Source organism: Saccoglossus kowalevskii, chromosome 4 (genome assembly GCF_978046115.1).
Source record: "Saccoglossus kowalevskii chromosome 4, keSacKowa6.1, whole genome shotgun sequence".
Lineage (NCBI taxonomy): Eukaryota > Metazoa > Hemichordata > Enteropneusta > Harrimaniidae > Saccoglossus > Saccoglossus kowalevskii.
This window is the reverse complement of record NC_140644.1, coordinates 33,223,240-33,250,793: the sequence shown is the minus strand read 5'-3', so window position 1 is coordinate 33,250,793 and position 27,554 is coordinate 33,223,240. Positions and strand designations below refer to the sequence as shown.

At 33.0% G+C, this 27,554-nt stretch overlaps 2 protein-coding genes across 2 annotated transcripts in view; one reads left to right on the top strand and one right to left on the bottom strand.

Annotated features, from left to right (window-relative positions):
• LOC100366509 (kinesin-like protein KIF13A) overlaps positions 1 to 13,238 on the bottom strand; it is a 41,986-nt gene extending 28,748 nt beyond the window's left edge. Inside the window, exons 1-2 of the mRNA XM_085498082.1 lie at positions 13,114 to 13,238; positions 11,757 to 11,897 (exon numbers count right to left, since the gene is read on the bottom strand). Coding sequence (XP_085354208.1) covers positions 11,757 to 11,897; positions 13,114 to 13,116 — 144 coding nt within the window. The 5' untranslated portion in view covers positions 13,117 to 13,238. The remainder of the gene's footprint in view (positions 1 to 11,756; positions 11,898 to 13,113) is intronic.
• Positions 13,239 to 13,469: 231 nt separating this feature from the next.
• LOC100367359 (pleiotropic regulator 1) overlaps positions 13,470 to 27,554 on the top strand; it is a 113,114-nt gene continuing 99,029 nt past the window's right edge. Inside the window, exons 1-7 of the mRNA XM_085498614.1 lie at positions 13,470 to 13,635; positions 13,749 to 13,855; positions 16,721 to 16,845; positions 18,051 to 18,104; positions 18,906 to 18,954; positions 20,053 to 20,128; positions 23,684 to 24,031. Of these exons, the coding sequence (XP_085354740.1) occupies positions 13,630 to 13,635; positions 13,749 to 13,855; positions 16,721 to 16,845; positions 18,051 to 18,104; positions 18,906 to 18,954; positions 20,053 to 20,128; positions 23,684 to 24,031 (765 nt within the window). The 5' untranslated portion in view covers positions 13,470 to 13,629. The remainder of the gene's footprint in view (positions 13,636 to 13,748; positions 13,856 to 16,720; positions 16,846 to 18,050; positions 18,105 to 18,905; positions 18,955 to 20,052; positions 20,129 to 23,683; positions 24,032 to 27,554) is intronic.

The window sequence follows — 27,554 nt, the reverse complement described above, 5'->3', positions numbered from 1 at the left end:
AACTAGTATAGCCATTACAGATAGTGTCACATGTATAAACTAGTATAGCCATTACAGATAGTGTCACATGTATAAACTAGTATAGCCAATACAGATAGTGTCACATGTATAAACTAGTATAGCCATTACAGATAGTGTCACATGTATAAACTAGTATAGCCATTACAGATAGTGTTGAATGTATAAACTAGTATAGCCATTACAGATAGTGTTGAATGTATTAACTAGTATAGCCAATACAGATAGTGTCACATGTATAAACTAGTATAGCCATTACAGATAGTGTCACATGTATAAACTAGTATAGCCATTACAGATAGTGTTGAATGTATAAACTAGTATAGCCATTACAGATAGTGTTGAATGTATAAACTAGTATAGCCATTACAGATAGTGTCACATGTATAAACTAGTATAGCCATTACAGATAGTGTCACATGTATAAACTAGTATAGCCAATACAGATAGTGTCACATGTATAAACTAGTATAGCCATTACAGATAGTGTCACATGTATAAACTAGTATAGCCATTACAGACAGTGTCACATGTATAAACTAGTATAGCCATTACAGATAGTGTCACATGTATAAACTAGTATAGCCATTACAGATAGTGTTGAATGTATTAACTAGTATAGCCATTACAGATAGTGTCACATGTATAAACTAGTATAGCCATTACAGATAGTGTCACATGTATAAACTAGTATAGCCATTACAGACAGTGTCACATGTATAAACTAGTATAGCCATTACAGATAGTGTTGAATGTATAAACTAGTATAGCCATTACAGATAGTGTTGAATGTATTAACTAGTATAGCCATTACAGATAGTGTCACATGTATAAACTAGTATAGCCATTACAGATAGTGTCAAATGTTTAAACTAGTATAGCCATTACAGACAGTGTCACATGTATAAACTAGTATAGCCATTACAGATAGTGTCACATGTATAAACTAGTATAGCCATTACAGATAGTGTTGAATGTATAAACTAGTATAGCCATTACAGATAGTGTCACATGTATAAACTAGTATAGCCATTACAGATAGTGTTGAATGTATAAACTAGTATAGCCATTACAGAGTGTTGAATGTATAAACTAGTATAGCCACTACAGATAGTGTCACATGTATAAACTAGTATAGCCATTACAGATAGTGTCACATGTATAAACTAGTATAGCCATTACAGATAGTGTCACATGTATAAACTAGTATAGCCATTACAGATAGTGTCACATGTATAAACTAGTATAGCCATTACAGATAGTGTCACATGTATAAACTAGTATAGCCATTACAGATAGTGTCACATGTATAAACTAGTATAGCCATTACAGATAGTGTCACATGTATAAACTAGTATAGCCATTACAGATAGTGTCACATGTATAAACTAGTATAGCCATTACAGATAGTGTCACATGTATAAACTAGTATAGCCATTACAGATAGTGTTGAATGTATAAACTAGTGTAGCCATTACAGACAGTGACACATGTATAAACTAGTATAGCCATTACAGATAGTGTCACATGTATAAACTAGTATAGCCATTACAGATAGTGTCACATGTATAAACTAGTATAGCCATTACAGATAGTGTCACATGTATAAACTAGTATAGCCATTACAGATAGTGTTGAATGTATAAACTAGTATAGCCATTACAGATAGTGTTGAATGTATAAACTAGTATAGCCATTACAGATAGTGTCACATGTATAAACTAGTATAGCCATTACAGATAGTGTCACATGTATAAACTAGTATAGCCATTACAGATAGTGTCACATGTATAAACTAGTATAGCCATTACAGATAGTGTCACATGTATAAACTAGTATAGCCATTACAGATAGTGTCACATGTATAAACTAGTATAGCCATTACAGATAGTGTCACATGTATAAACTAGTATAGCCATTACAGATAGTGTCACATGTATAAACTAGTATAGCCATTACAGATAGTGTCACATGTATAAACTAGTATAGCCATTACAGATAGTGTTGAATGTATAAACGAGTATAGCCATTACAGATAGTGTCACATGTATAAACTAGTATAGCCATTACAGATAGTGTTGAATGTATAAACTAGTATAGCCAATACAGATAGTGTCACATGTATAAACTAGTATAGCCATTACAGATAGTGTCACATGTATAAACTAGTATAGCCATTACAGATAGTGTTGAATGTATAAACTAGTATAGCCAATACAGATAGTGTCACATGTATAAACTAGTATAGCCATTACAGATAGTGTCACATGTATAAACTAGTATAGCCATTACAGATAGTGTCACATGTATAAACTAGTATAGCCATTACAGATACTGTCACATGTATAAACTAGTATAGCCATTACAGACAGTGATACATGTATAAACTAGTATAGCCATTACAGATAGTGTCACATGTATAAACTAGTATAGCCATTACAGATAGTGTCACATGTATAAACTAGTATAGCCATTACAGATAGTGTCACATGTATAAACTAGTATAGCCATTACAGATAGTGTCACATGTATAAACTAGTATAGCCATTACAGATAGTGTCACATGTATAAACTAGTACATGTATAGCCATTACAGATAGTGTCACATGTATAAACTAGTATAGCCATTACAGACAGTGTCACATGTATAAACTATTATAGCCATTACAGATAGTGTTGAATGTATTAACTAGTATAGCCATTACAGACAGTGTCACATGTATAAACTAGTATAGCCATTACAGATAGTGTCACATGTATAAACTAGTATAGCCATTACAGATAGTGTTGAATGTATAAACTAGTATAGCCATTACAGATAGTGTCACATGTATAAACTAGTATAGCCATTACAGATAGTGTTGAATGTATAAACTAGTATAGCCATTACAGACAGTGACACATGTATAAACTAGTATAGCCACTACAGATAGTGTCACATGTATAAACTAGTATAGCCATTACAGATAGTGTCACATGTATAAACTAGTATAGCCATTACAGATAGTGTCACATGTATAAACTAGTATAGTCATTACAGATAGTGTCACATGTATAAACTAGTATAGCCATTACAGATAGTGTCACATGTATAAACTAGTATAGCCATTACAGATAGTGTCACATGTATAAACTAGTATAGCCATTACAGATAGTGTCACATGTATAAACTAGTATAGCCATTACAGATAGTGTCACATGTATAAACTAGTATAGCCATTACAGATAGTGTCACATGTATAAACTAGTATAGCCATTACAGATAGTGTTGAATGTATAAACTAGTATAGCCATTACAGATAGTGTTGAATGTATAAACTAGTATAGCCATTACAGACAGTGACACATGTATAAACTAGTATAGCCATTACAGATAGTGTCACATGTATAAACTAGTATAGCCATTACAGATAGTGTCACATGTATAAACTAGTATAGCCATTACAGATAGTGTTGAATGTATAAACTAGTATAGCCATTACAGATAGTGTTGAATGTATAAACGAGTATAGCCATTACAGATAGTGTCACATGTATAAACTAGTATAGCCATTACAGATAGTGTTGAATGTATAAACTAGTATAGCCAATACAGATAGTGTCACATGTATAAACTAGTATAGCCATTACAGATAGTGTCACATGTATAAAGTAGTATAGCCATTACAGATAGTGTTGAATGTATAAACTAGTATAGCCAATACAGATAGTGTCACATGTATAAACTAGTATAGCCATTACAGATAGTGTCACATGTATAAACTAGTATAGCCATTACAGATAGTGTCACATGTATAAACTAGTATAGCCATTACAGACAGTGTCACATGTATAAACTAGTATAGCCATTACAGATAGTGTCACATGTATAAACTAGTATAGTCATTACAGATAGTGTCACATGTATAAACTAGTATAGCCAATACAGATAGTGTCACATGTATAAACTAGTATAGCCATTACAGATAGTGTCACATGTATAAACTAGTATAGCCATTACAGATAGTGTTGAATGTATAAACTAGTATAGCCATTACAGATAGTGTTGAATGTATAAACTAGTATAGCCAATACAGATAGTGTCACATGTATAAACTAGTATAGCCATTACAGATAGTGTCACATGTATAAACTAGTATAGCCATTACAGATAGTGTCACATGTATAAACTAGTATAGCCATTACAGATAGTGTCACATGTATAAACTAGTATAGTCATTACAGATAGTGTCACATGTATAAACTAGTATAGCCATTACAGATAGTGTCACATGTATAAACTAGTATAGCCATTACAGATAGTGTCACATGTATAAACTAGTATAGCCATTACAGATAGTGTCACATGTATAAACTAGTATAGCCATTACAGATAGTGTCACATGTATAAACTAGTATAGCCAATACAGATAGTGTCACATGTATAAACTAGTATAGCCATTACAGATAGTGTCACATGTATAAACTAGTATAGCCATTACAGACAGTGACACATGTATAAACTAGTATAGCCATTACAGATAGTGTCACATGTATAAACTAGTATAGCCATTACAGATAGTGTCACATGTATAAACTAGTATAGCCAATACAGATAGTGTCACATGTATAAACTAGTATAGCCATTACAGATAGTGTCACATGTATAAACTAGTATAGCCATTACAGATAGTGTCACATGTATAAACTAGTATAGCCATTACAGACAGTGTCACATGTATAAACTAGTATAGCCATTACAGATAGTGTCACATGTATAAACTAGTATAGTCATTACAGATAGTGTCACATGTATAAACTAGTATAGCCATTACAGATAGTGTCACATGTATAAACTAGTATAGCCATTACAGATAGTGTCACATGTATAAACTAGTATAGCCATTACAGATAGTGTCACATGTATAAACTAGTATAGCCATTACAGATAGTGTCACATGTATAAACTAGTATAGCCATTACAGATAGTTTCACATGTATAAACTAGTATAGCCATTACAGATAGTGTTGAATGTATAAACTAGTATAGCCATTACAGATAGTGTTGAATGTATAAACTAGTATAGCCATTACAGACAGTGACACATGTATAAACTAGTATAGCCATTACAGATAGTGTCACATGTATAAACTAGTATAGCCATTACAGATAGTGTCACATGTATAAACTAGTATAGCCATTACAGATAGTGTTGAATGTATAAACTAGTATAGCCATTACAGATAGTGTTGAATGTATAAACGAGTATAGCCATTACAGATAGTGTCACATGTATAAACTAGTATAGCCATTACAGATAGTGTCACATGTATAAACTAGTATAGCCATTACAGATAGTGTTGAATGTATAAACTAGTATAGCCATTACAGATAGTGTCACATGTATAAACTAGTATAGCCATTACAGATAGTGTCACATGTATAAACTAGTATAGCCATTACAGATAGTGTCACATGTATAAACTAGTATAGCCATTACAGATAGTGTCACATGTATAAACTAGTATAGCCATTACAGATAGTGTCACATGTATAAACTAGTATAGCCATTACAGATAGTGTCACATGTATAAACTAGTATAGCCATTACAGACAGTGTCACATGTATAAACTAGTATAGCCATTACAGATAGTGTCACATGTATAAACTAGTATAGCCAATACAGATAGTGTCACATGTATAAACTAGTATAGCCATTACAGACAGTGTCACATGTATAAACTAGTATAGCCATTACAGATAGTGTCACATGTATAAACTAGTATAGCCATTACAGACAGTGTCACATGTATAAACTAGTATAGCCAATACAGATAGTGTCACATGTATAAACTAGTATAGCCATTACAGATAGTGTCACATGTATAAACTAGTATAGCCAATACAGATAGTGTCACATGTATAAACTAGTATAGCCATTACAGATAGTGTCACATGTATAAACTAGTATAGCCATTACAGATAGTGTCACATGTATAAACTAGTATAGCCAATACAGATAGTGTCACATGTATAAACTAGTATAGCCATTACAGATAGTGTCACATGTATAAACTAGTATAGCCATTACAGATAGTGTCACATGTATAAACTAGTATAGCCATTACAGATAGTGTCACATGTATAAACTAGTATAGCCATTACAGACAGTGTCACATGTATAAACTAGTATAGCCATTACAGATAGTGTCACATGTATAAACTAGTATAGCCATTACAGATAGTGTCACATGTATAAACTAGTATAGCCATTACAGATAGTGTCACATGTATAAACTAGTATAGCCATTACAGATAGTGTCACATGTATAAACTAGTATAGCCATTACAGACAGTGTCACATGTATAAACTAGTATAGCCATTACAGATAGTGTCACATGTATAAACTAGTATAGCCATTACAGATAGTGTCACATGTATAAACTAGTATAGCCATTACAGATAGTGTCACATGTATAAACTAGTATAGCCAATACAGATAGTGTCACATGTATAAACTAGTATAGCCATTACAGATAGTGTCACATGTATAAACTAGTATAGCCATTACAGATAGTGTCACATGTATAAACTAGTATAGCCATTACAGATAGTGTCACATGTATAAACTAGTATAGCCATTACAGATAGTGTCACATGTATAAACTAGTATAGCCATTACAGATAGTGTCACATGTATAAACTAGTATAGCCATTACAGATAGTGTCACATGTATAAACTAGTATAGCCATTACAGATAGTGTCACATGTATAAACTAGTATAGCCATTACAGATAGTGTCACATGTATAAACTAGTATAGCCATTACAGACAGTGTCACATGTATAAACTAGTATAGCCATTACAGATAGTGTCACATGTATAAACTAGTATAGCCATTACAGACAGTGTCACATGTATAAACTAGTATAGCCATTACAGATAGTGTCACATGTATAAACTAGTATAGTCATTACAGATAGTGTCACATGTATAAACTAGTATAGCCATTACAGATAGTGTCACATGTATAAACTAGTATAGCCATTACAGATAGTGTCACATGTATAAACTAGTATAGCCATTACAGATAGTGTCACATGTATAAACTAGTATAGCCATTACAGATAGTGTCACATGTATAAACTAGTATAGCCATTACAGATAGTGTCACATGTATAAACTAGTATAGCCATTACAGATAGTGTTGAATGTATAAACTAGTATAGCCATTACAGATAGTGTTGAATGTATAAACTAGTATAGCCATTACAGACAGTGACACATGTATAAACTAGTATAGCCATTACAGATAGTGTCACATGTATAAACTAGTATAGCCATTACAGATAGTGTCACATGTATAAACTAGTATAGCCATTACAGATAGTGTTGAATGTATAAACTAGTATAGCCATTACAGATAGTGTTGAATGTATAAACGAGTATAGCCATTACAGATAGTGTCACATGTATAAACTAGTATAGCCATTACAGATAGTGTTGAATGTATAAACTAGTATAGCCATTACAGATAGTGTCACATGTATAAACTAGTATAGCCATTACAGATAGTGTCACATGTATAAACTAGTATAGCCATTACAGATAGTGTCACATGTATAAACTAGTATAGCCATTACAGATAGTGTCACATGTATAAACTAGTATAGCCATTACAGATAGTGTCACATGTATAAACTAGTATAGCCATTACAGATAGTGTCACATGTATAAAGTAGTATAGCCATTACAGATAGTGTTGAATGTATAAACTAGTATAGCCAATACAGATAGTGTCACATGTATAAACTAGTATAGCCATTACAGATAGTGTCACATGTATAAACTAGTATAGCCATTACAGATAGTGTCACATGTATAAACTAGTATAGCCATTACAGATAGTGTCACATGTATAAACTAGTATAGCCATTACAGACAGTGACACATGTATAAACTAGTATAGCCATTACAGATAGTGTCACATGTATAAACTAGTATAGCCATTACAGATAGTGTCACATGTATAAACTAGTATAGCCATTACAGATAGTGTCACATGTATAAACTAGTATAGCCATTACAGATAGTGTTGAATGTATAAACTAGTATAGCCAATACAGATAGTGTCACATGTATAAACTAGTATAGCCATTACAGATAGTGTCACATGTATAAACTAGTATAGCCATTACAGATAGTGTCACATGTATAAACTAGTATAGCCATTACAGATAGTGTCACATGTATAAACTAGTATAGCCATTACAGATAGTGTCACATGTATAAACTAGTATAGCCATTACAGATAGTGTCACATGTATAAACTAGTATAGCCATTACAGATAGTGTCACATGTATAAACTAGTATAGCCATTACAGATAGTGTCACATGTATAAACTAGTATAGCCAATACAGATAGTGTCACATGTATAAACTAGTATAGCCATTACAGATAGTGTCACATGTATAAACTAGTATAGCCAATACAGATAGTGTCACATGTATAAACTAGTATAGCCAATACAGATAGTGTCACATGTATAAACTAGTATAGCCATTACAGATAGTGTCACATGTATAAACTAGTATAGCCATTACAGACAGTGTCACATGTATAAACTAGTATAGCCATTACAGATAGTGTTGAATGTATAAACTAGTATAGCCATTACAGATAGTGTTGAATGTATAAACTAGTATAGCCATTACAGATAGTGTTGAATGTATAAACTAGTATAGCCATTACAGATAGTGTCACATGTATAAACTAGTATAGCCATTACAGATAGTGTCACATGTATAAACTAGTATAGCCATTACAGATAGTGTTGAATGTATAAACTAGTATAGCCATTACAGATAGTGTCACATGTATAAACTAGTATAGCCATTACAGATAGTGTCACATGTATAAACTAGTATAGCCATTACAGATAGTGTTGAATGTATAAACTAGTATAGCCATTACAGATAGTGTCACATGTATAAACTAGTATAGCCATTACAGATAGTGTCACATGTATAAACTAGTATAGCCATTACAGATAGTGTCACATGTATAAACTAGTATAGCCAATACAGATAGTGTCACATGTATAAACTAGTATAGCCATTACAGATAGTGTCACATGTATAAACTAGTATAGCCATTACAGATAGTGTCACATGTATAAACTAGTATAGCCATTACAGATAGTGTCACATGTATAAACTAGTATAGCCAATACAGATAGTGTCACATGTATAAACTAGTATAGCCATTACAGATAGTGTCACATGTATAAACTAGTATAGCCATTACAGATAGTGTCACATGTATAAACTAGTATAGCCATTACAGATAGTGTCACATGTATAAACTAGTATAGCCATTACAGATAGTGTCACATGTATAAACTAGTATAGCCATTACAGACAGTGTCACATGTATAAACTAGTATAGCCATTACAGATAGTGTTGAATGTATAAACTAGTATAGCCATTACAGATAGTGTTGAATGTATAAACTAGTATAGCCATTACAGACAGTGTCACATGTATAAACTAGTATAGCCATTACAGATAGTGTCACATGTATAAACTAGTATAGCCATTACAGATAGTGTTGAATGTATAAACTAGTATAGCCAATACAGATAGTGTCACATGTATAAACTAGTATAGCCATTACAGATAGTGTCACATGTATAAAGTAGTATAGCCATTACAGATAGTGTTGAATGTATAAACTAGTATAGCCATTACAGATAGTGTCACATGTATAAACTAGTATAGCCAATACAGATAGTGTCACATGTATAAACTAGTATAGCCAATACAGATAGTGTCACATGTATAAACTAGTATAGCCATTACAGATAGTGTCACATGTATAAACTAGTATAGCCAATACAGATAGTGTCACATGTATAAACTAGTATAGCCATTACAGATAGTGTCACATGTATAAACTAGTATAGCCAATACAGATAGTGTCACATGTATAAACTAGTATAGCCAATACAGATAGTGTCACATGTATAAACTAGTATAGCCAATACAGATAGTGTCACATGTATAAACTAGTATAGCCATTACAGATAGTGTCACATGTATAAACTAGTATAGCCATTACAGATAGTGTCACATGTATAAACTAGTATAGCCAATACAGATAGTGTCACATGTATAAACTAGTATAGCCAATACAGATAGTGTCACATGTATAAACTAGTATAGCCATTACAGATAGTGTCACATGTATAAACTAGTATAGCCATTACAGATAGTGTCACATGTATAAACTAGTATAGCCATTACAGACAGTGTCACATGTATAAACTAGTATAGCCATTACAGATAGTGTTGAATGTATAAACTAGTATAGCCATTACAGATAGTGTTGAATGTATAAACTAGTATAGCCATTACAGACAGTGTCACATGTATAAACTAGTATAGCCATTACAGATAGTGTCACATGTATAAACTAGTATAGCCAATACAGATAGTGTCACATGTATAAACTAGTATAGCCATTACAGATAGTGTCACATGTATAAACTAGTATAGCCAATACAGATAGTGTCACATGTATAAACTAGTATAGCCATTACAGATAGTGTCACATGTATAAACTAGTATAGCCATTACAGATAGTGTCACATGTATAAACTAGTATAGCCAATACAGATAGTGTCACATGTATAAACTAGTATAGCCATTACAGATAGTGTCACATGTATAAACTAGTATAGCCATTACAGATAGTGTCACATGTATAAACTAGTATAGCCATTACAGACAGTGTCACATGTATAAACTAGTATAGCCATTACAGATAGTGTTGAATGTATAAACTAGTATAGCCATTACAGATAGTGTTGAATGTATAAACTAGTATAGCCATTACAGATAGTGTTGAATGTATAAACTAGTATAGCCATTACAGATAGTGTCACATGTATAAACTAGTATAGCCATTACAGATAGTGTCACATGTATAAACTAGTATAGCCATTACAGATAGTGTTGAATGTATAAACTAGTATAGCCATTACAGATAGTGTCACATGTATAAACTAGTATAGCCAATACAGATAGTGTCACATGTATAAACTAGTATAGCCATTACAGATAGTGTCACATGTATAAACTAGTATAGCCATTACAGATAGTGTCACATGTATAAACTAGTATAGCCATTACAGATAGTGTCACATGTATAAACTAGTATAGCCATTACAGATAGTGTCACATGTATAAACTAGTATAGCCATTACAGACAGTGTCACATGTATAAACTAGTATAGCCATTACAGATAGTGTTGAATGTATAAACTAGTATAGCCATTACAGATAGTGTCACATGTATAAACTAGTATAGCCATTACAGATAGTATGATTATCGAATGTATTGTTTGTTCATGTATCACAAGTTATGAATGATTGCTCAATGACAAGCACAAATGTTTTTTGATCAGTTTTGATCTGGTTGCACTAAGCAATGACTTTGACTCCTTAGGCCCAAAAAAAATGTGTGGTTCAGAAAAAAGGTTTTTAAAAATACATTTTTTTTTCAATATTCAATTACATTTGACCTTGCCAATTTATATTTCTATGCGAAATTTCAGCCCATGGTCCTGCAAATTTACTTGCAAATCTAATTTTAATAGAATTTGTTCATCAAAGACTACTACTACATGTACATGTAGTAAACTGATCATCAAGAACACTTATTAATACTGTTGTACCATTCATAGTTATACCTTTGAAGTGCCGCCACCTTGTGGGTTCTGTAATGTGGTTTTGTCACCACTCATCTTTACAATCCGAGAAGCACCTGCATTTGACTCTGCCTCTGTCACTGGTCGACATCTTGCCACCACTTTCACCCCTACTTTTTCAGTCTAATAATAATAATATTTATTAACTCATAATATTTCCCAGAGAAGAGAATAATGGTCATAAATGTGCATAACAAAACAAATAAAGAAAAAGAAAAAAAACAAGAAAAAACAATTAACGCTACAATATCATTCAAGACACACTTACAGTTCATTATTACGACTGGGTCTTAATAAACTGAGCTGAGGAAAGTGACATATATATTTGTGATTGTTGCTCATAATGGAAATAAATTTATCACTCTCAATACTGGTTCTAAAACTTATTAAAGGGACCAATTTGCTATCTATTGTCATTATGGAAATCATTTTCCCACTGTTTTTCAAATAATTTATTTAATTTCTTGAAATCATCTCACTTGAAGATACAACTTGGTTATAATCAATACTACTGTACTCAGCAGTTTCTCAATTGATTGAAATCATTTACGTACTCTTGTTTTTATCACCAATTTAAGCAACCTTCAATAATGTATTTGATGAATTACTGAATCTATTCAATTATTGTTTTTTAATAAATATGTCAACTGGGTATCTCCCTCAGTACACCATAGATTGTAATTTTAGAGATGCCAAATACAAATCTGTAGAATGAAAAATAGACATCTGCCAATTTTATAGTACTTTAATCACCCCAAAGGTCACTGCCATATGTAATAACTGATCCTTTAAGGTTATCAAAAAGTGACATAAGTGTTACTACATGTTATGTATGTTTATGTTATTGTTGTGATTAGGTTGTTAATACCTTCTTCAAATCCACTCTAATAATTAAGCCAAAATAATTGTCTAGGAAGTGAAACATGACATAATACATTAAATGAATTCAGATTTAATGTCAGGGTAATAGTTCCTTAGGGTCCCCTCACCCATAACTATAATCCTAACCTTACCCCTCCTCCATTTCAATTGTAGGATAAGATAGGACAGGATTGTATGGATCACATCATATTGAATTACATTGGGGGGTGGAGTGTTTAGGTCAGAGGTGAGAGGGCCTGAAGAAACCATATTCAATAGAAATGTCATAATCTAAAGAAAAACTACAGAGTATCTTTTCTTGTCTGTTCAGTTGTTCCGCGTTGTGGTTTTCCGTAAGTTGATAAGGATATGTTGACATTTGATTTTACCACAGTCCCGCACAACTTGGTCAATTTTAGGCAAATCACAGATACGATCGCTACTGGATAGATCCAGGTAGGAACATAACAGTACTTGCCATTTTGGAATGCTCCTTGAGTCACTTTTCAACGTCGATTCCAAACTTTCTTTAGGAAAGAACGTCTGAAAACGAAAGGTAACAGGTATAGGTAGTCTATTCACAACAAGTATTTATTAGAATCTTGGCAACTTGACGTCATAGGGTCACGATAAGGTTCACCCTCTTTCGCAAGATGTATAATAATATTTTTCATTTGTGAAATAATACCCAAGTAACATGAGACACACTTTCACTTTATAAAATATAAAGAAATAAATCTAGTATCTCTATGATCATGTATTTTATTTATTTTTTACAATAAATAAATTATACGCAATATAATTTATGTTGAACGAGATACATAAAGCAGTGCTTGCTGGGAAAAATACAACATGGCGTCCTCCATGCTTTGAAACATTGTTTTGCTTTTTTGAAATTCCGTGAACGCAATTTGCTGGTATATTGTGTTAATTGAAGTTATAACCAGTCACGTGAAGTATCTCATCTATATATTGAGTACAGTACATTCCTACCATGGAGGTAAGTGTAGTAGCGTGGTTATCGTTTCTTAGTGTACAAGTAAACAAAACAACGTAAAACTGTTTATGAATGACGTCCGATTTACGTTTACTGTAAATATTATATCTCCATAGGAAGTACAGAAACACTCTGTGCATACACTCGTGTTCCGATCGCTGAAGAGATCGCATGATATGTTTGTATCTGACAACGTTGATCCGCCACCAGCATACGAAGAAGCGTAAGTACAACATCGATCCTTATTGGCCAGTGGTGTGGGGTGGTGGTCCGGGTAGGCATTTTGGTTATGAGAAAGTTCATCTGAATTGCAATCCCCATGATGTGGGTGCAAAATTGCAATACTCTGATCGTTCCCTCGGTAAGCACGAAAATGTATAGTGAACTCCCCACGTCGTTTTGATTTCACTAACTCTGAAAAATATACATTTGGCGCTGGGGTTGAGAGGTGGGTTTGTGGTGTTAGAAACTAGAGTGTATGCATTGCTGAGGTAAATGCATAAATGTGCACTGTTTTTGTTTTTGCAAAGCCAAAGCTGCAACTGTATTGAACTTCATACCAAACATGCCCAACCCACAGTCAGCTGGTGCACAGTGTACATGTAGTGATTGTACAAGTTATAATAAAATAAATGCAATTAATTATACAAATGTAGATACAGGTATCAGGACGATCCGACCCTGGTCGGTTGCGGCCCTGGTAAAAAAAAGACGATCCGGCCCTGGTTTGGACGTTCCGGCCCCAAAACAGTTTGGTCGATCCGTCCCTGGTATAAATTATATTTGATACGTGTTCATATCTAATGTTAATATATTAAATACACAACGAATGATTGACTATCTTGTTTAACAACTTATTTTTCGTCTTTTGCAGGGAATTTTCACGGTTTAACACCATATTTGTTTTTCATTTACTCGCCGCCGCCTTTGTACTAAACACTGTATGGCCGGATGTGATTTACACTGTGCACATGGACATGTGTGGCCCGCAGACAGATAACTTGAATACACATCTAATACAATCCGTTTTAGTCAGGGTTCGAATACACATTTGTGGTTTGTCACGTCATGAATTAAGAATATTAATCAACAGAGGAAAGTTTATGTAGCGGTTTATGTAGGCAGACAAAATTTTGGTCTATCAGTAAATAAACAAATTAACTGTTTCTTTGCATGTTGTGCTTCTGGTTGTTGAGCAATACATTTCAGTTCCGCTCAGGGTCCGCATTTTTGTTGTTCGTTTGAATGTGTTTCCATAGGGAATTATTATTTAAATATTTGTGTGTGCTTTGACAAGTTGTCGCTGGAGTCAAGTGACCTGTTTGCTACACTCCTCATTACCATTTCAATGATTGTCTGTACTTTGACACCATGCCCGAACGGAAGATGTGTACGATCCTTGCATTGTGCTAAATGGCTACATTCTTTCCATGAACTCTGTCAAGTGCCACAAAAGACAGAAAATAAGTTGTGAATAAGATAGTCATACGTTCGTTGTGCATTTCATGTATTAACGTTCATTACGCGACAAACCACGAATGTGCATTCGAACCCTGACAAAAACAGATTGTATTAGATGTGTATACTAATGTCTGCGGTTCACGCAGGGGGCGGCGAATAAATGAACATACATCTGTTGCACTGTCAAACACGGTGTTAAATCGTAAAAAATGCCTTGCAAAAGACGAAAAATAAGTTGTTAAACAAGATAGTCAAACATTCGTGTATTTAATATATTAAAATTAGACATGAACACGTATCGAAGATAATTTATACCAGGGCCGGATCGACCAAACTGTTTTGGGGCCGGAACGTCCAAACCAGGGCCGGAACGTCGTTTTTTTACCAGGGCCGGATCGTCTAGAAATCTAGATACTTACTCTATAGTCCATCATCTTAAAAACGTAATTTGAAATGGCTTGCATAATTTAAATCAATCTTGCTGTAATGATTCCATCGTATACATTTTGATGTGAATCCCATAGAAGTTTATTTCATTGCCTCATCACTACTTTAATTTGTCTTTTTTATTTCATTTGTTTGTCTAAATCAAACATCCTCAGGATTAATAAACCTCATGTATTGTAATGCTTGATGACTATTGCTACGTTCACATGATAGCATTTTATCGGAGCCCTACGGCTCGAGCCAGGTTTGGTTCTGATAAACCCTTGGGGTTGAACTCTAATAGGGTTGAGCTCCGACATGACCTGACCGTGTATACGCATCAGGGGCTTATTATCGGAGCCCAAATCACGCCCTCAATCGTCTTCTTCAAGTAACCTCTCATTTCAATTATGGCGGAGACAACATCTTTCATAATTTTCACGCAATTTCCGGCTTGACGAAGAGGTACGTATCCTAATATATATTTGGCAGAGTAAAGAATTACTGCGATAGATTGATAGCTCAACGGGAAATAGAAAAAATGGCGTACAAACTTATGTGACAAAAACTTGAAAGAACGACTGAACGGGAACTTTTTAATGACACTAAAGATAAAAATCGAAGAAGCTATCACGGTACGGTGACGTGTTCCTAGTAGGTTTAGATTTTTCCAGAGTCCCTTTTTGATAGATAGAGAGGATAGAGGGACTGTGATTCTTCCTAGTAGTTTAGATATCACTACAGTTGAATAATTACAAAATGGTAACAATAACTTAAGCGAATAATAGGCTGTATCACATTTTAGCTGCCATGTTTCCTGTTTATTCGAGCATGGATTCGAGATTGTCTTTTCTACCTTCATATCTCAACAGCATCGTGCCATGTAAAAAAATAACACAAGCATGACACCAAAATCGTTTTCAGTCCATTTTTTTTCATACTAATTATTTGAGGGTACTGTTCCGTTTGACTCTGATCAAACTGAAGCGAACTCTAACAAAAATTGGCTCTCGTTCGGCCTGACCGTATGAACGCATTGGAGATAATCTCCTGGTAATCCATGGGAGGAGCAGTAGTTCGGCTCCGATAGAATGCTACCCTGTGAACATAGCATATTATAAACACTAAACCAAACCCAGTATTTCATCATCAAGTTGACATGTTTGATTAATTATCTGATGTTGATTTACTGTGTTCTTAGAGAGAAGTTGAAAATGGCTTGTAAGGCACGTGACGAGTATGGACCTGTAATGCATTTACCAATACCCAAAGAAGTAAATAAAATAACACATGCCAGAACCCATGCACCAATCAGAGAACATCCAGGTGAGAAAGGAATTACCGTAAAATCTGTATTAGAAGCTGCATCCCTAATAGAAGTCGCACCCATACTTTTTGAACAATTGAGAACCAAAAATTCATCATTTTTCGTATGTGTAGATGTTCTAATAGAAGCCGCATCCCCTCTGTTGCATTGTAACATTTTAATAGAAGCCACGGCTTTTAATACAGATTTTACAGTAGTGTTTTGTTTTTGCTGTATGTCTTACTATGATATTGAAAAAAATGTATAATTTACTGCCCTGTGGATGCTGCTGTATAAGGATTGCTGGGGTACTTAAGTACTCAAGCTGAACTAAAAAACATGTAAAAGGGGTGTTTTTTAGTTATTTAATGCATATATGCGTGTACTGTGTTTAGGGTTGAATCTTTTAAAATATATAAATAAAGTGTATATAAATAAATGTATATAAATTTTCCTATTTGATTTTTATTGACCCATATACTTACTTGTCATTGTCTGACTGATATACATCATAGGCAACCGAGAAAATGTCAGATTAGTAAAAAAAGAACATTTCTTTTTAACTTGAATGTAATATTAACCAGTTTGGGATAACATAATTTGTATGTGGCTGAAATAAAACATCTGTAAAGCTAGTGAACAGAATGAAGACATTTATACAGCTGATAATAAGAATGAATTATTAGTAATCTGCTTCCCATGCTTTGTCAATTTGATATTGTAGTAAATAAATGTTCCGTTTTCATTACGCTTTTTTTCAAATCTGACGAGTATTTTAATTCCCTTATATTACAGTATTATTATTTTGGGGAATTTTTATATGTTCCATATTATATTATTTTATAAGGAACATTGAAATTAACTTTATACATGTATGTTGTATTACATGTACATGTATTTGAGAAACAGTCAGAATTGTGCCCATCTAAATTTTCGTGAATATTTCCTGTGCAAACTTTTAAGATATTATTGCAAATGTTTCAGGACTTTTATACTCATGCAAAGAAAGATTGTGCATTGTTAGTTTGTATCAATTCATTTGTTATTAAATCTAAAATTATGCCATGTTTTGTAGTTACTTACAGTTCAAATATATGAAAATCTGTGCCACATGTGCAATAATATGAAAATTGTAGAGACTTTCCCAAAACATCTTTACATGTTTCCTCTTCTGACTCCCAAATAGTACAGTTAAGCATTATCTTTAATTATACTCTTCCTGTAGGAGAAGAAATGTCTGCACGTGTAGCTCCTGGCCACCCGTATGCCCCGACAATAGGTAATATTCAAGTTTATTGTTCTAAAGAAACATTATTATCAAGATAAGGATATGTAACTTAGATACATGTATCAAATGTAATTATATGCGATAAAGATCACATCCAAAATGTACTCTATACAATTCACTCAAATGTACAATCATATGCAATAAAGATCACATACTCTATACAATTCACTCAAATGTACAATCATATGCAATAAAGATCACATACTCTATACAATTCACTCAAATGTACAATCATATGCAATAAAGATCACATACTCTATACAATTCACTTAAATGTACAATCATATGCAATAAAGATCACATAATCTATACAATTCACTCAAATGTACAATCATATGCAATAAAGATCACATACTCCATACAATTCACTTAAATGTACAATCATATGCAATAAAGATCACATACTCCATACAATTCACTCAAATGTACAATCATATGCAATAAAGATCACATACTTTTTACAATTCACTCAAATGCATTTCTAAAAAACCATCACAGAATGCACTGAAAGCTTGGTTTGAATTCAGATAATCAGGTCTATTATTGACAGTATAGGATTCTATGTGTTCGTTCTTTTTTGATGTTTTTACAATTCATTTTACTTCATTGATCTTTATATCCTCATTCAATAAATCCTTGTGATACAATTACTGTAGTACATGTAATGAAAATAATAGAATATAGCTGACCACATAAACCTTCACATGTATGATTGTTACACATTTAATTACATTATGCATTTATGTCTTCAATAAGAACAATAAATATTTACTTATCATGTTTAATCAACAGAAACAGGAATACAAGAAGTTATGGGGTCATTGCCAGCATCCCAAGCTCAGTGAGTTAACCCAGTTATTTCTTTTTTCCCCATAAACAAGATATCCTAAATAATCAAATGGAATACATGCTTCTTGTAATATATATTTGTTCTATCAGAAGCACATCTAAAATAGAAGTGCAAATAAATCAAATTACATTTGTTGTATAATACATGTATATCTTTAAAAAATAATATATTTTCTCAATAGAAATACAGTCCTGTGCGTTTGTAATAGACCAAATTTTGTATCAGATTAATACATGTGCCTACATTGTATTGAACCATTTGAACTTTAACACTTCCACTTTTTGTGTTGAGTAATTTTTGGTCTCATTCAGACAGCCAGAAAACAAGGACTTAAGGATTGCCCTCTATTGATACTATTGAGATGTATTATTCATACACATGCTTAGACTGATTAAGTCCAAACTTCACATATACACCAGACATTATATCATATACATGTATATGCATATGATTTTGTTCCATGACCCCATTCAAGATGGCTGAATGTCAGCCATTTGAAGGCCAAAAATGCATCATTTTTACCACTCGGGAACTGAATCTCAGTCATGCATGGATTCTATTCAAACTTGGTACATACATTTAACATATTGGGACCTTGATGCATGTCATTTTATGTTATGGATTGGGTTCAAAATGGCCGACTGGTGGCTATTTTATTTTAAAGATGCAGTTCCTGATCCTTATACCGTATAATAAATATAGACATGCCTTAACTTCAACTACACATCCACCATCAATCAAAAAAGGGTTACTGGCAGTCATCTTTGAGCTCTCCAAATGCCAAAAAGACTCATCAATACTGAGATTGTGTTTACTGGTTTACTGGAATGTGATCATGTACTGTAAAATATTTTGTTTAGCTGAATTTTCACTGAATTGTTTTGTATGCAGCTTATGTTCACTGAATTTTGACATATACAGTAAGAATATAGGAAAAGAGTAAATAGTAAAACTGAATTCTAGGTGATTAAAAAGTATTTTACAGTATTCAAGATTGAGTTCACTGTTCACAATTGCCAATACATTTGTCTACTGTTTGTGCATGTGATATGCAAATTATATACAAATTTCACTGGTACACAATTTCAGGATTGCTAGAGAAAGAACAGCAGCCAGTGTAGAAGAAATTCGACAACAGGCAGAAAGATTGGCACAGGGATCAAGGGTACGTAAATACAGACTGAGTTTGTTTGTTTGTTTTTTTAACAAGGCCCTGTTGATTGCAAACAATCATACCAAATCATAGCAAAGATTATAAGGAATTATATTATACCAGCATTTCAATGGCATGATTATGTTGTGAACAGTGTTTTCAGTTATGCAAGCTGTGGTTAAATAGATAATATACTTTGGTTTGGAAGTAGGCCCAAAACATGAATACCACGATTTGAAAGTAAGCCCAAAACATGAATAACACAGTTTGGAAGTAGGCCCAAAACATGAATACCATGGTTTGAAGTAGGCCCAAAACAGGAATAACACGGTTTTCAAGTAGGCCCAAAACATGAATACCACGGTTTGGAACTAGGCCCAAAACATTAATAACATGCAGTAAGGGTAAATCCTACTGTCAAGTAAAAATAGTATTTTGCGATATAAATGTATATCATAATGAAAAACATTACAACCCTTCGGTGTTTTGTGATAAAAAGAGTTGCATGAGAAAATTATTTTTTCAGAATGGCACGAACATCATCAAAAATATGATTGCTGTCTGCTCACTCATGAACCTGGGAGTTTTGTCAATTCTTGAAACACAACTGATAACATCAATAACAAATAACTACATGGATAGACCTCGCAATGCCGAAATATGATGTATCTAATGTATAATCTAGAGCCTGTTTAAATTACATGTAACTCTGGTTACAAATTAAATGTTTTGGATTGTATATCATGTTTGAACATTTTGGTGCTTTAAAGTTATATATGTGTCTGAGAATTACCTTTAATATTACCGGTAAATTGGTATAAATTATACTAATTTAATTTTAAAAGTGGTTATTCTTATTATAATACGGTAGGGCTAACACTCCCATTGGTGGTGAGTATACCACTCTATTTTTACCCATATACACTTTGAGATCACTTGTGTGTGTATGCGTGTCACATACACATGTAGTGGTTATTAGTCCCATTTCGGACAAAGTCCGAAAACGGGAACTTATAATTCGGTTTCCGTCCATGCGTCTGTCCGGAGTCATATCTCAGAATCCCTTGGACCGATTCCGTTCATTCTTTGCATGTGCCTAGTACTTTATGTGGGACATATGCACATGCAGTGGTTTAGCGATTCGATTCAAAATGGCCGACTGGCAGCCATCTTGTTTTTTGAAAATGTCGTATTTTGGACATGCTTTGTCAGTTTTCATTCAAATTTAGTACATAGATCATACATGTTAGGATACATGTCCCCGACCGTCCGTGAGTTCCTGAGTCTGTCCGACCGTCCATCTGTCCATGCGTCAGTCTGTCCAACGTCATATTTCAGAATCCTGTGGACCGTTTCCATTCATTTTTTGCATGTGCCTAGTACCTTATGTGGGACATATGCACATGCAGTGGTTTAGCGATTCGATTCAAAATGGCTGACTGGCAGCCATCTTGTTTTTTGAAAATGTTGTATTTTGAACATGCTTTGTCAATTGTCATTTAAACTTGGTACATAGATTGTACATGTCCAGATACATGTCCATGGCGATTTATTGTGCAATTGGATCAAAGATGGTCGACTGGCAGGCATCTTGTTTTTGTTTTTTAATGTGGTATCTTGGATGTGCTCTGTCAGTTTTCATTCAAATTTGGCACATACATGTACTTTATACATGTTAAGATGCATGTCCATGACAATTTGTTTCAAAATCTGGTCAAGGATGGCCGATTGACAGCCATCTGACCTTTTGGCCTTACTACTATATTTCCACAATTTATGTACATTTTCATTTGTATTTGGCACATACATCATACATATACCACAGGGTTCGATTTTAGGACCATTATTATTTCTTCTATTTATTAATGACCTACCATTATTTCTTGAAAACGGTTCCATTGATATGTATGTGGACGATCAAACTCTGTTATCATCTGGTCCAAGTATCAATGTAGTCACAAAGTGCATTAATGATGATGTTTGGCCAATTTTGCGTTGGGTTAATTGCAATTACATGTCAATCAACACATCTAAATCAAAATCTATGCTTGTTGGATCTCGTCAAAAGCTAAATAATATTGGTGAAGACTTTTTGGTTAAATTCATTGGTGAAATAATTAAAACAGTCAGTTTCAAAAAGTCGCTTGGGGTGGTTTTAGATAAAACTATCATGGGATCATCATGTTGATATGCTTTGTAAAAAGCTTAGCCAAAGAGTTCGTAACTTCTTACCTATTTCCGTCAGAAGAACATTGTATTTTTCATTTATTCAGTCCTTATTGGACTATTGCTGTATAGTATGGGGCAATACAAGTCAATCAAATTTATGTCGGGTGTATAAGCTTCAGAAAAGGGCAGTTCGTGTGATTTCCTCTGACAACTTTAGCCAATCGTTGTTTGAACTGTTCAAAAAACATAGTATCTTGCCTATCGATTACAGAATTTCATATTTTCTAGGTATCGTAATGTATATGGCAACCAATGGCTTGGCACCTTTATATACAAGTGAAATGTTCAGTCCTATCTCCCAAACCCACAAGTATAGTACACGTTTCTCTCTAAAAAATAATTTACGCATTACTAAATGGAAAAAATCCATGGGTCAGAGGACGTTTCAGTATAGAGGGGTAACCCTATGGAATAACTTGCCACTCCATATCAGAAATTCAGCCTCTTTAGGCATTTTTAAGAAAACTTACAAAATTTATCTTCGTGAAAAATTTGTTGTAAATGTCTCAAGCCTATAGTGTGTATATTGTGTTTTTTGTCCCTACAGAGGGTTACTTTATTGTATATTGGCCTACCCTCTTTAAATAAAGTGTTAAATAAATAAATAAATAAAATATCAGTGTGTTTCATAATCAGATCAGTTTTTATTTTGGCCATATTACTACAACACGAAAAGCGTGTTTTGATGTAAATGAACAATCTGTTGTATACGACACTTGGAACTCAAGTTTCAAGGACACGCTCGCAACAACCCTTCGCTTTAATATGACGAGCACAAAGAGAACTTAACGGGGACTGTCATTTTCAATGACTTGTTTTCATATTATAATATGGTAGAGCTAACACTCCCAGGGGTGAGTATACCACTCTATTTTGACACATATACACTTTGAGATCACTTATGTGTGTATGCGTGTCACACACACATGTAGTGGTTATATGTCATCAGGCTGTGACATCATATGTTAACACTTTGCCAACCAGTATGCATTTTTGTGATGACAAATATCGCTCTCTGGCTGTGACAACTTTGCCCTTAAGTTTGAATATACATGTACATGCACATGAATATTCAATAACATCAGTAGAGCACAATTATATCTTTTCAATGTGACAGCCTCTGAGCTGCATTTATGTCTAATATTGTTTTTAATAACACTTGGTAACATTTTTAAAAAAGTTTGGAAGGAAAGATCCAATTTTGAAAAATTAAAATAATTTAAAATTTATTTAAATATTTAAGTGTTCAGCATTTTAATGTTGGTGGTCACATAGATATATCGCAATACCAGAAAAACAACATAATTCTGTTCTAATTTTGTTTTTTTCACTCTTTAGGCACTCGTAGCTGTCTCAGGTCCTAAGACATCAAATGCATTAGTACCACTGAAAGCACCTACATTACCAAAACCACAATGGCATCCGCCATGGAAACTGTACCGTGTCATAAGTGGACACATCGGATGGGTACGTTGTGTCGCCGTGGAGCCTGGCAATGAATGGTTCTGCACTGGGTCAGCTGACAGAACTATTAAGATATGGGACTTGGCAAGTGGTAAATTGAAGTTATCCCTAACAGGACATGTTAGTACAGTTCGAGGACTCGCTGTCAGTAAAAGGCAGCCATATTTATTCTCAGGTGGTGAAGATAAACAGGTGAAATGTTGGGACTTGGAACAAAATAAGGTGAGTTTTCGAATGACTTGTCAACTTTTGTGTTTCTATTGCATGTTAATAACAGAACACAGTACCAGTACTGTAATATAAAATGATAAAATGTTATTATATAGAGCAATAAATCTGCTATAATCAGGGATTTAGATGCTCACCAGACATCAGCAGTTCACTGGATCCCTTTTTTAGCTCCGCTGTCGACTTTGTCGAGCGGAGCTTATCATATGAGTGATTGTCCGTCGTCTGTCGTCCATCGTCCGTGTCAATGTTTTACTTGTTCAACTTCTTCTTGAAACTATAAGCTTGAATGCTTTGATACTAAGTGTATATGTACCTTGGATAGACCTCTCTTAGATTTGTTCATTTCATGATGATATCTTCAATTCTCTAATTTTGATGAATATTTTTGTCATTTTTGGTAAAAAGTGATATTTTCGACTTCTTGTTAAAAACCGCAAGTTCAATTGCTTTGATATTACTTATATAGGTACTACATGTGGACCTCTCTCAGATTTGTTCATTTCATGATGATATCTTTAATTCTCTAATTTTGATGAATATTTTTGTCATTTTTGGTAAAAAGTGATATTTTCGACTTCTTGTTAAAAACCGCAAGTACAATGGCTTTGATATTACATATATAGGCACTAAATGTGGTCCTCTCTAAGATTTGTTCATTTCATGATGATATCTTCAATTATCTAATTTTGATGAATATTTTTGTCTTTTTTGGTAAAAAGTGATATTTTCGACTTATTGTTGAAAACCGCAAGTACAATTGCTTTGATATTATTACATATATAGGTACTACATGTGGACCTTTCTCTGATTTGTTCATTTTGTAATGATATCTTCAATTCTCTAATTTTGATGAATATTTTTGTCATTTTTGGTAAAAAGTGATATTTTCGACTTCTTGTTAAAAACCGCAATAATATTTTTTATTCCAATTGCTTTGATATTACTTATATAGGTACTACATGTGGACCTCTCTTAGATTTGTTCATTTCATGATGATATCTTTAATTTTCTAATTTTGATGAATATTTTTGTCATTTTTGGTAAAAAGTGATATTTTCGACTTCTTGTTAAAAACCGCAAGTACAATTGCTTTGATATTATTACATATATAGGTACTACATGTGGACCTTTCTCTGATTTGTTCATTTTGTAATGATATCTTTAATTCTCTAATTTTGGTGAATATTTTTGTCATTTTTGGTAAAAAGTGATATTTTCGACTTCTTGTTAAAAACCGCAATTCCAATTGCTTTGATATTACATATATGTATACTACATGTGGACCTCTCTCAGATTTGTTCATTTCATGATTATATCTTTAATTCTCTAATTTTGGTGAATATTTTTGTCATTTTTGGTAAAAAGTGATATTTTCGACTTCATGTTAAAAACCGCAAGTCCAATTGCTTTGATATTACATATATGTATACTACATGTGGACCTCTCTCAGATTTGTTCATTTCATGATGATATCTTCAATTCTCTAATTTTGATGAATATTTTTGTCTTTTTTGGTAAAAAGTGATATTTTTGACTTATTGTTGAAAACCGCAAGTACAATTGCTTTGATATTACATATATAGGTATTACATGTGGTCCCCTCTAAGATTTGTTCATTTCATGATGATATCTTCAATTCTCTAATTTTGATGAATATTTTTGAATATTTTAAAGTGATATATTTGGTAAAAAATGATATATTTGACTTCTTGTTAAACACCGCAATTCCAATTGCTTTGATATTACATATATGTATACTACATGTGGACCTCTCTCAGTTTTGTTCATTTCATGATGATATCTTCAATTCTCTAATTTTGATGAATATTTTTGTCTTTTTTTGGTAAAAAGTGATATTTTCGACTTCTTGTTAAAAACCACAAGTCCGATTGCTTTTATATTACATATATAGGTACTACATGTGGACCTCTTTCAGATTGTTAATTTCGTGGTGATATCTTAAATTATCTAATTTTAATGATTATTTTTGTCATTTTTGGTGAAAAGTGATATTTTTGAATTCTTGTTAAAAACAGCAAGTCTACATATTGTTCATTTTCTAATGATAACAGCGGAGCTATCTCAGCCGAGAGGCTGCTTGTTTAGCTCCGCTGTCGACTTTGTCGAGCGAAGCTTATCATATGAGTGATTGTTCATCAACCGTCATCCATGTCAATGTTTTACTTTTTCGACTTCTTATTGAAAACTACAAGCCTGAATGCTTTGATACTTAGTGTATACATGTATGTACCTTAGGTAGACCTCTCTTAGATTTGTTCATTTCATGATATCTTCAATTCTCTAATTTTCATGAATATTTTTTGTCTTTTTTGGTAAAAAGTGATATTTTCGACTTCTTGTTGAAAACCGAAAGCCCAATTGCTTTGATATTATACATATATGTACTACATGTGGACCTCTTTCAGATTTGTTATTTCCATGGTGATATCTTTTTTGATGAATATTTTTGTCACTTTTGGTGAAGAGTAATATTTTTTAATTTTTGTTCAAAACAGTGAGTCCAGTTGCTTTGATACTGTACATATTTTTCATTTTCTAATGATATTTTATGTTCTTTAATTGAAATGTGCATTGCTAACAGCGGAGGTATTTCGACAGGCTGCTTGTTTTTAAATGTCCTAGTTCTGTTTAATCATTTCAGTTGTTTTACACCCAAACTGTGGTAAATAATTAGACATCATGTCTCATGTTGCTAGTTAACATTTTGTACAAAATGTTCTAAACTACTTTTGATACAAGTGAACTATACTATGAGGTAATTACAAAAATACCACAAAATATGCTTAAACACAATAAGACAATCGTATCAACCAATCCGGAGAGGAGGTCAATGTATTTTCATACTCAGGATAACCTTTACATTTCTTCCCTCGTAATAATAATTTAATAATACATGACAGCCGGAAATGGCAACTAAACATTTTGCATCATGTAAACTTTTGCATTCAGTAATAGGATTCCATTTCTGTCACACGCTATAATAGTGCTTATGTATTCAATGAGGGTTGGCAAGGGATATTTTTTATAAGCTGTAATCAATTGTTTTTATTTTCATAATAATGTAAAAATATATATATAAAACGTAATATCGTAGACATGGACAAGGTGTAAAATGTAATCAGCTATTTTATTCATTTCTAATTTGTACAAAGATCTTATTTTTTGTAAGCGTTATAAAGCTTTTTCAACATCAAATGTCGTAATTCATACGCAATTTTTAATTTTGATTCTTAAACACAAATTATCATGTATATTATAAAAATGTAAAATTTAATTAGGAATTTGCTTTACCTGTAAAGTGTAAAAAACTATTTTTTTACTGTAAATGCATTTACGTAAAATGCATTTTTTTAATTTCTGTAACCTGTACCAGCTTTCCCCCTTGCTCCTCTTCAATGTTCACAAAGGAAAGCATTTGAATGTGACACAAAATTAGTAATTATCTTATCAAACCATAAATATAGTGATGACTACAAAGATAACTAATTTTTAA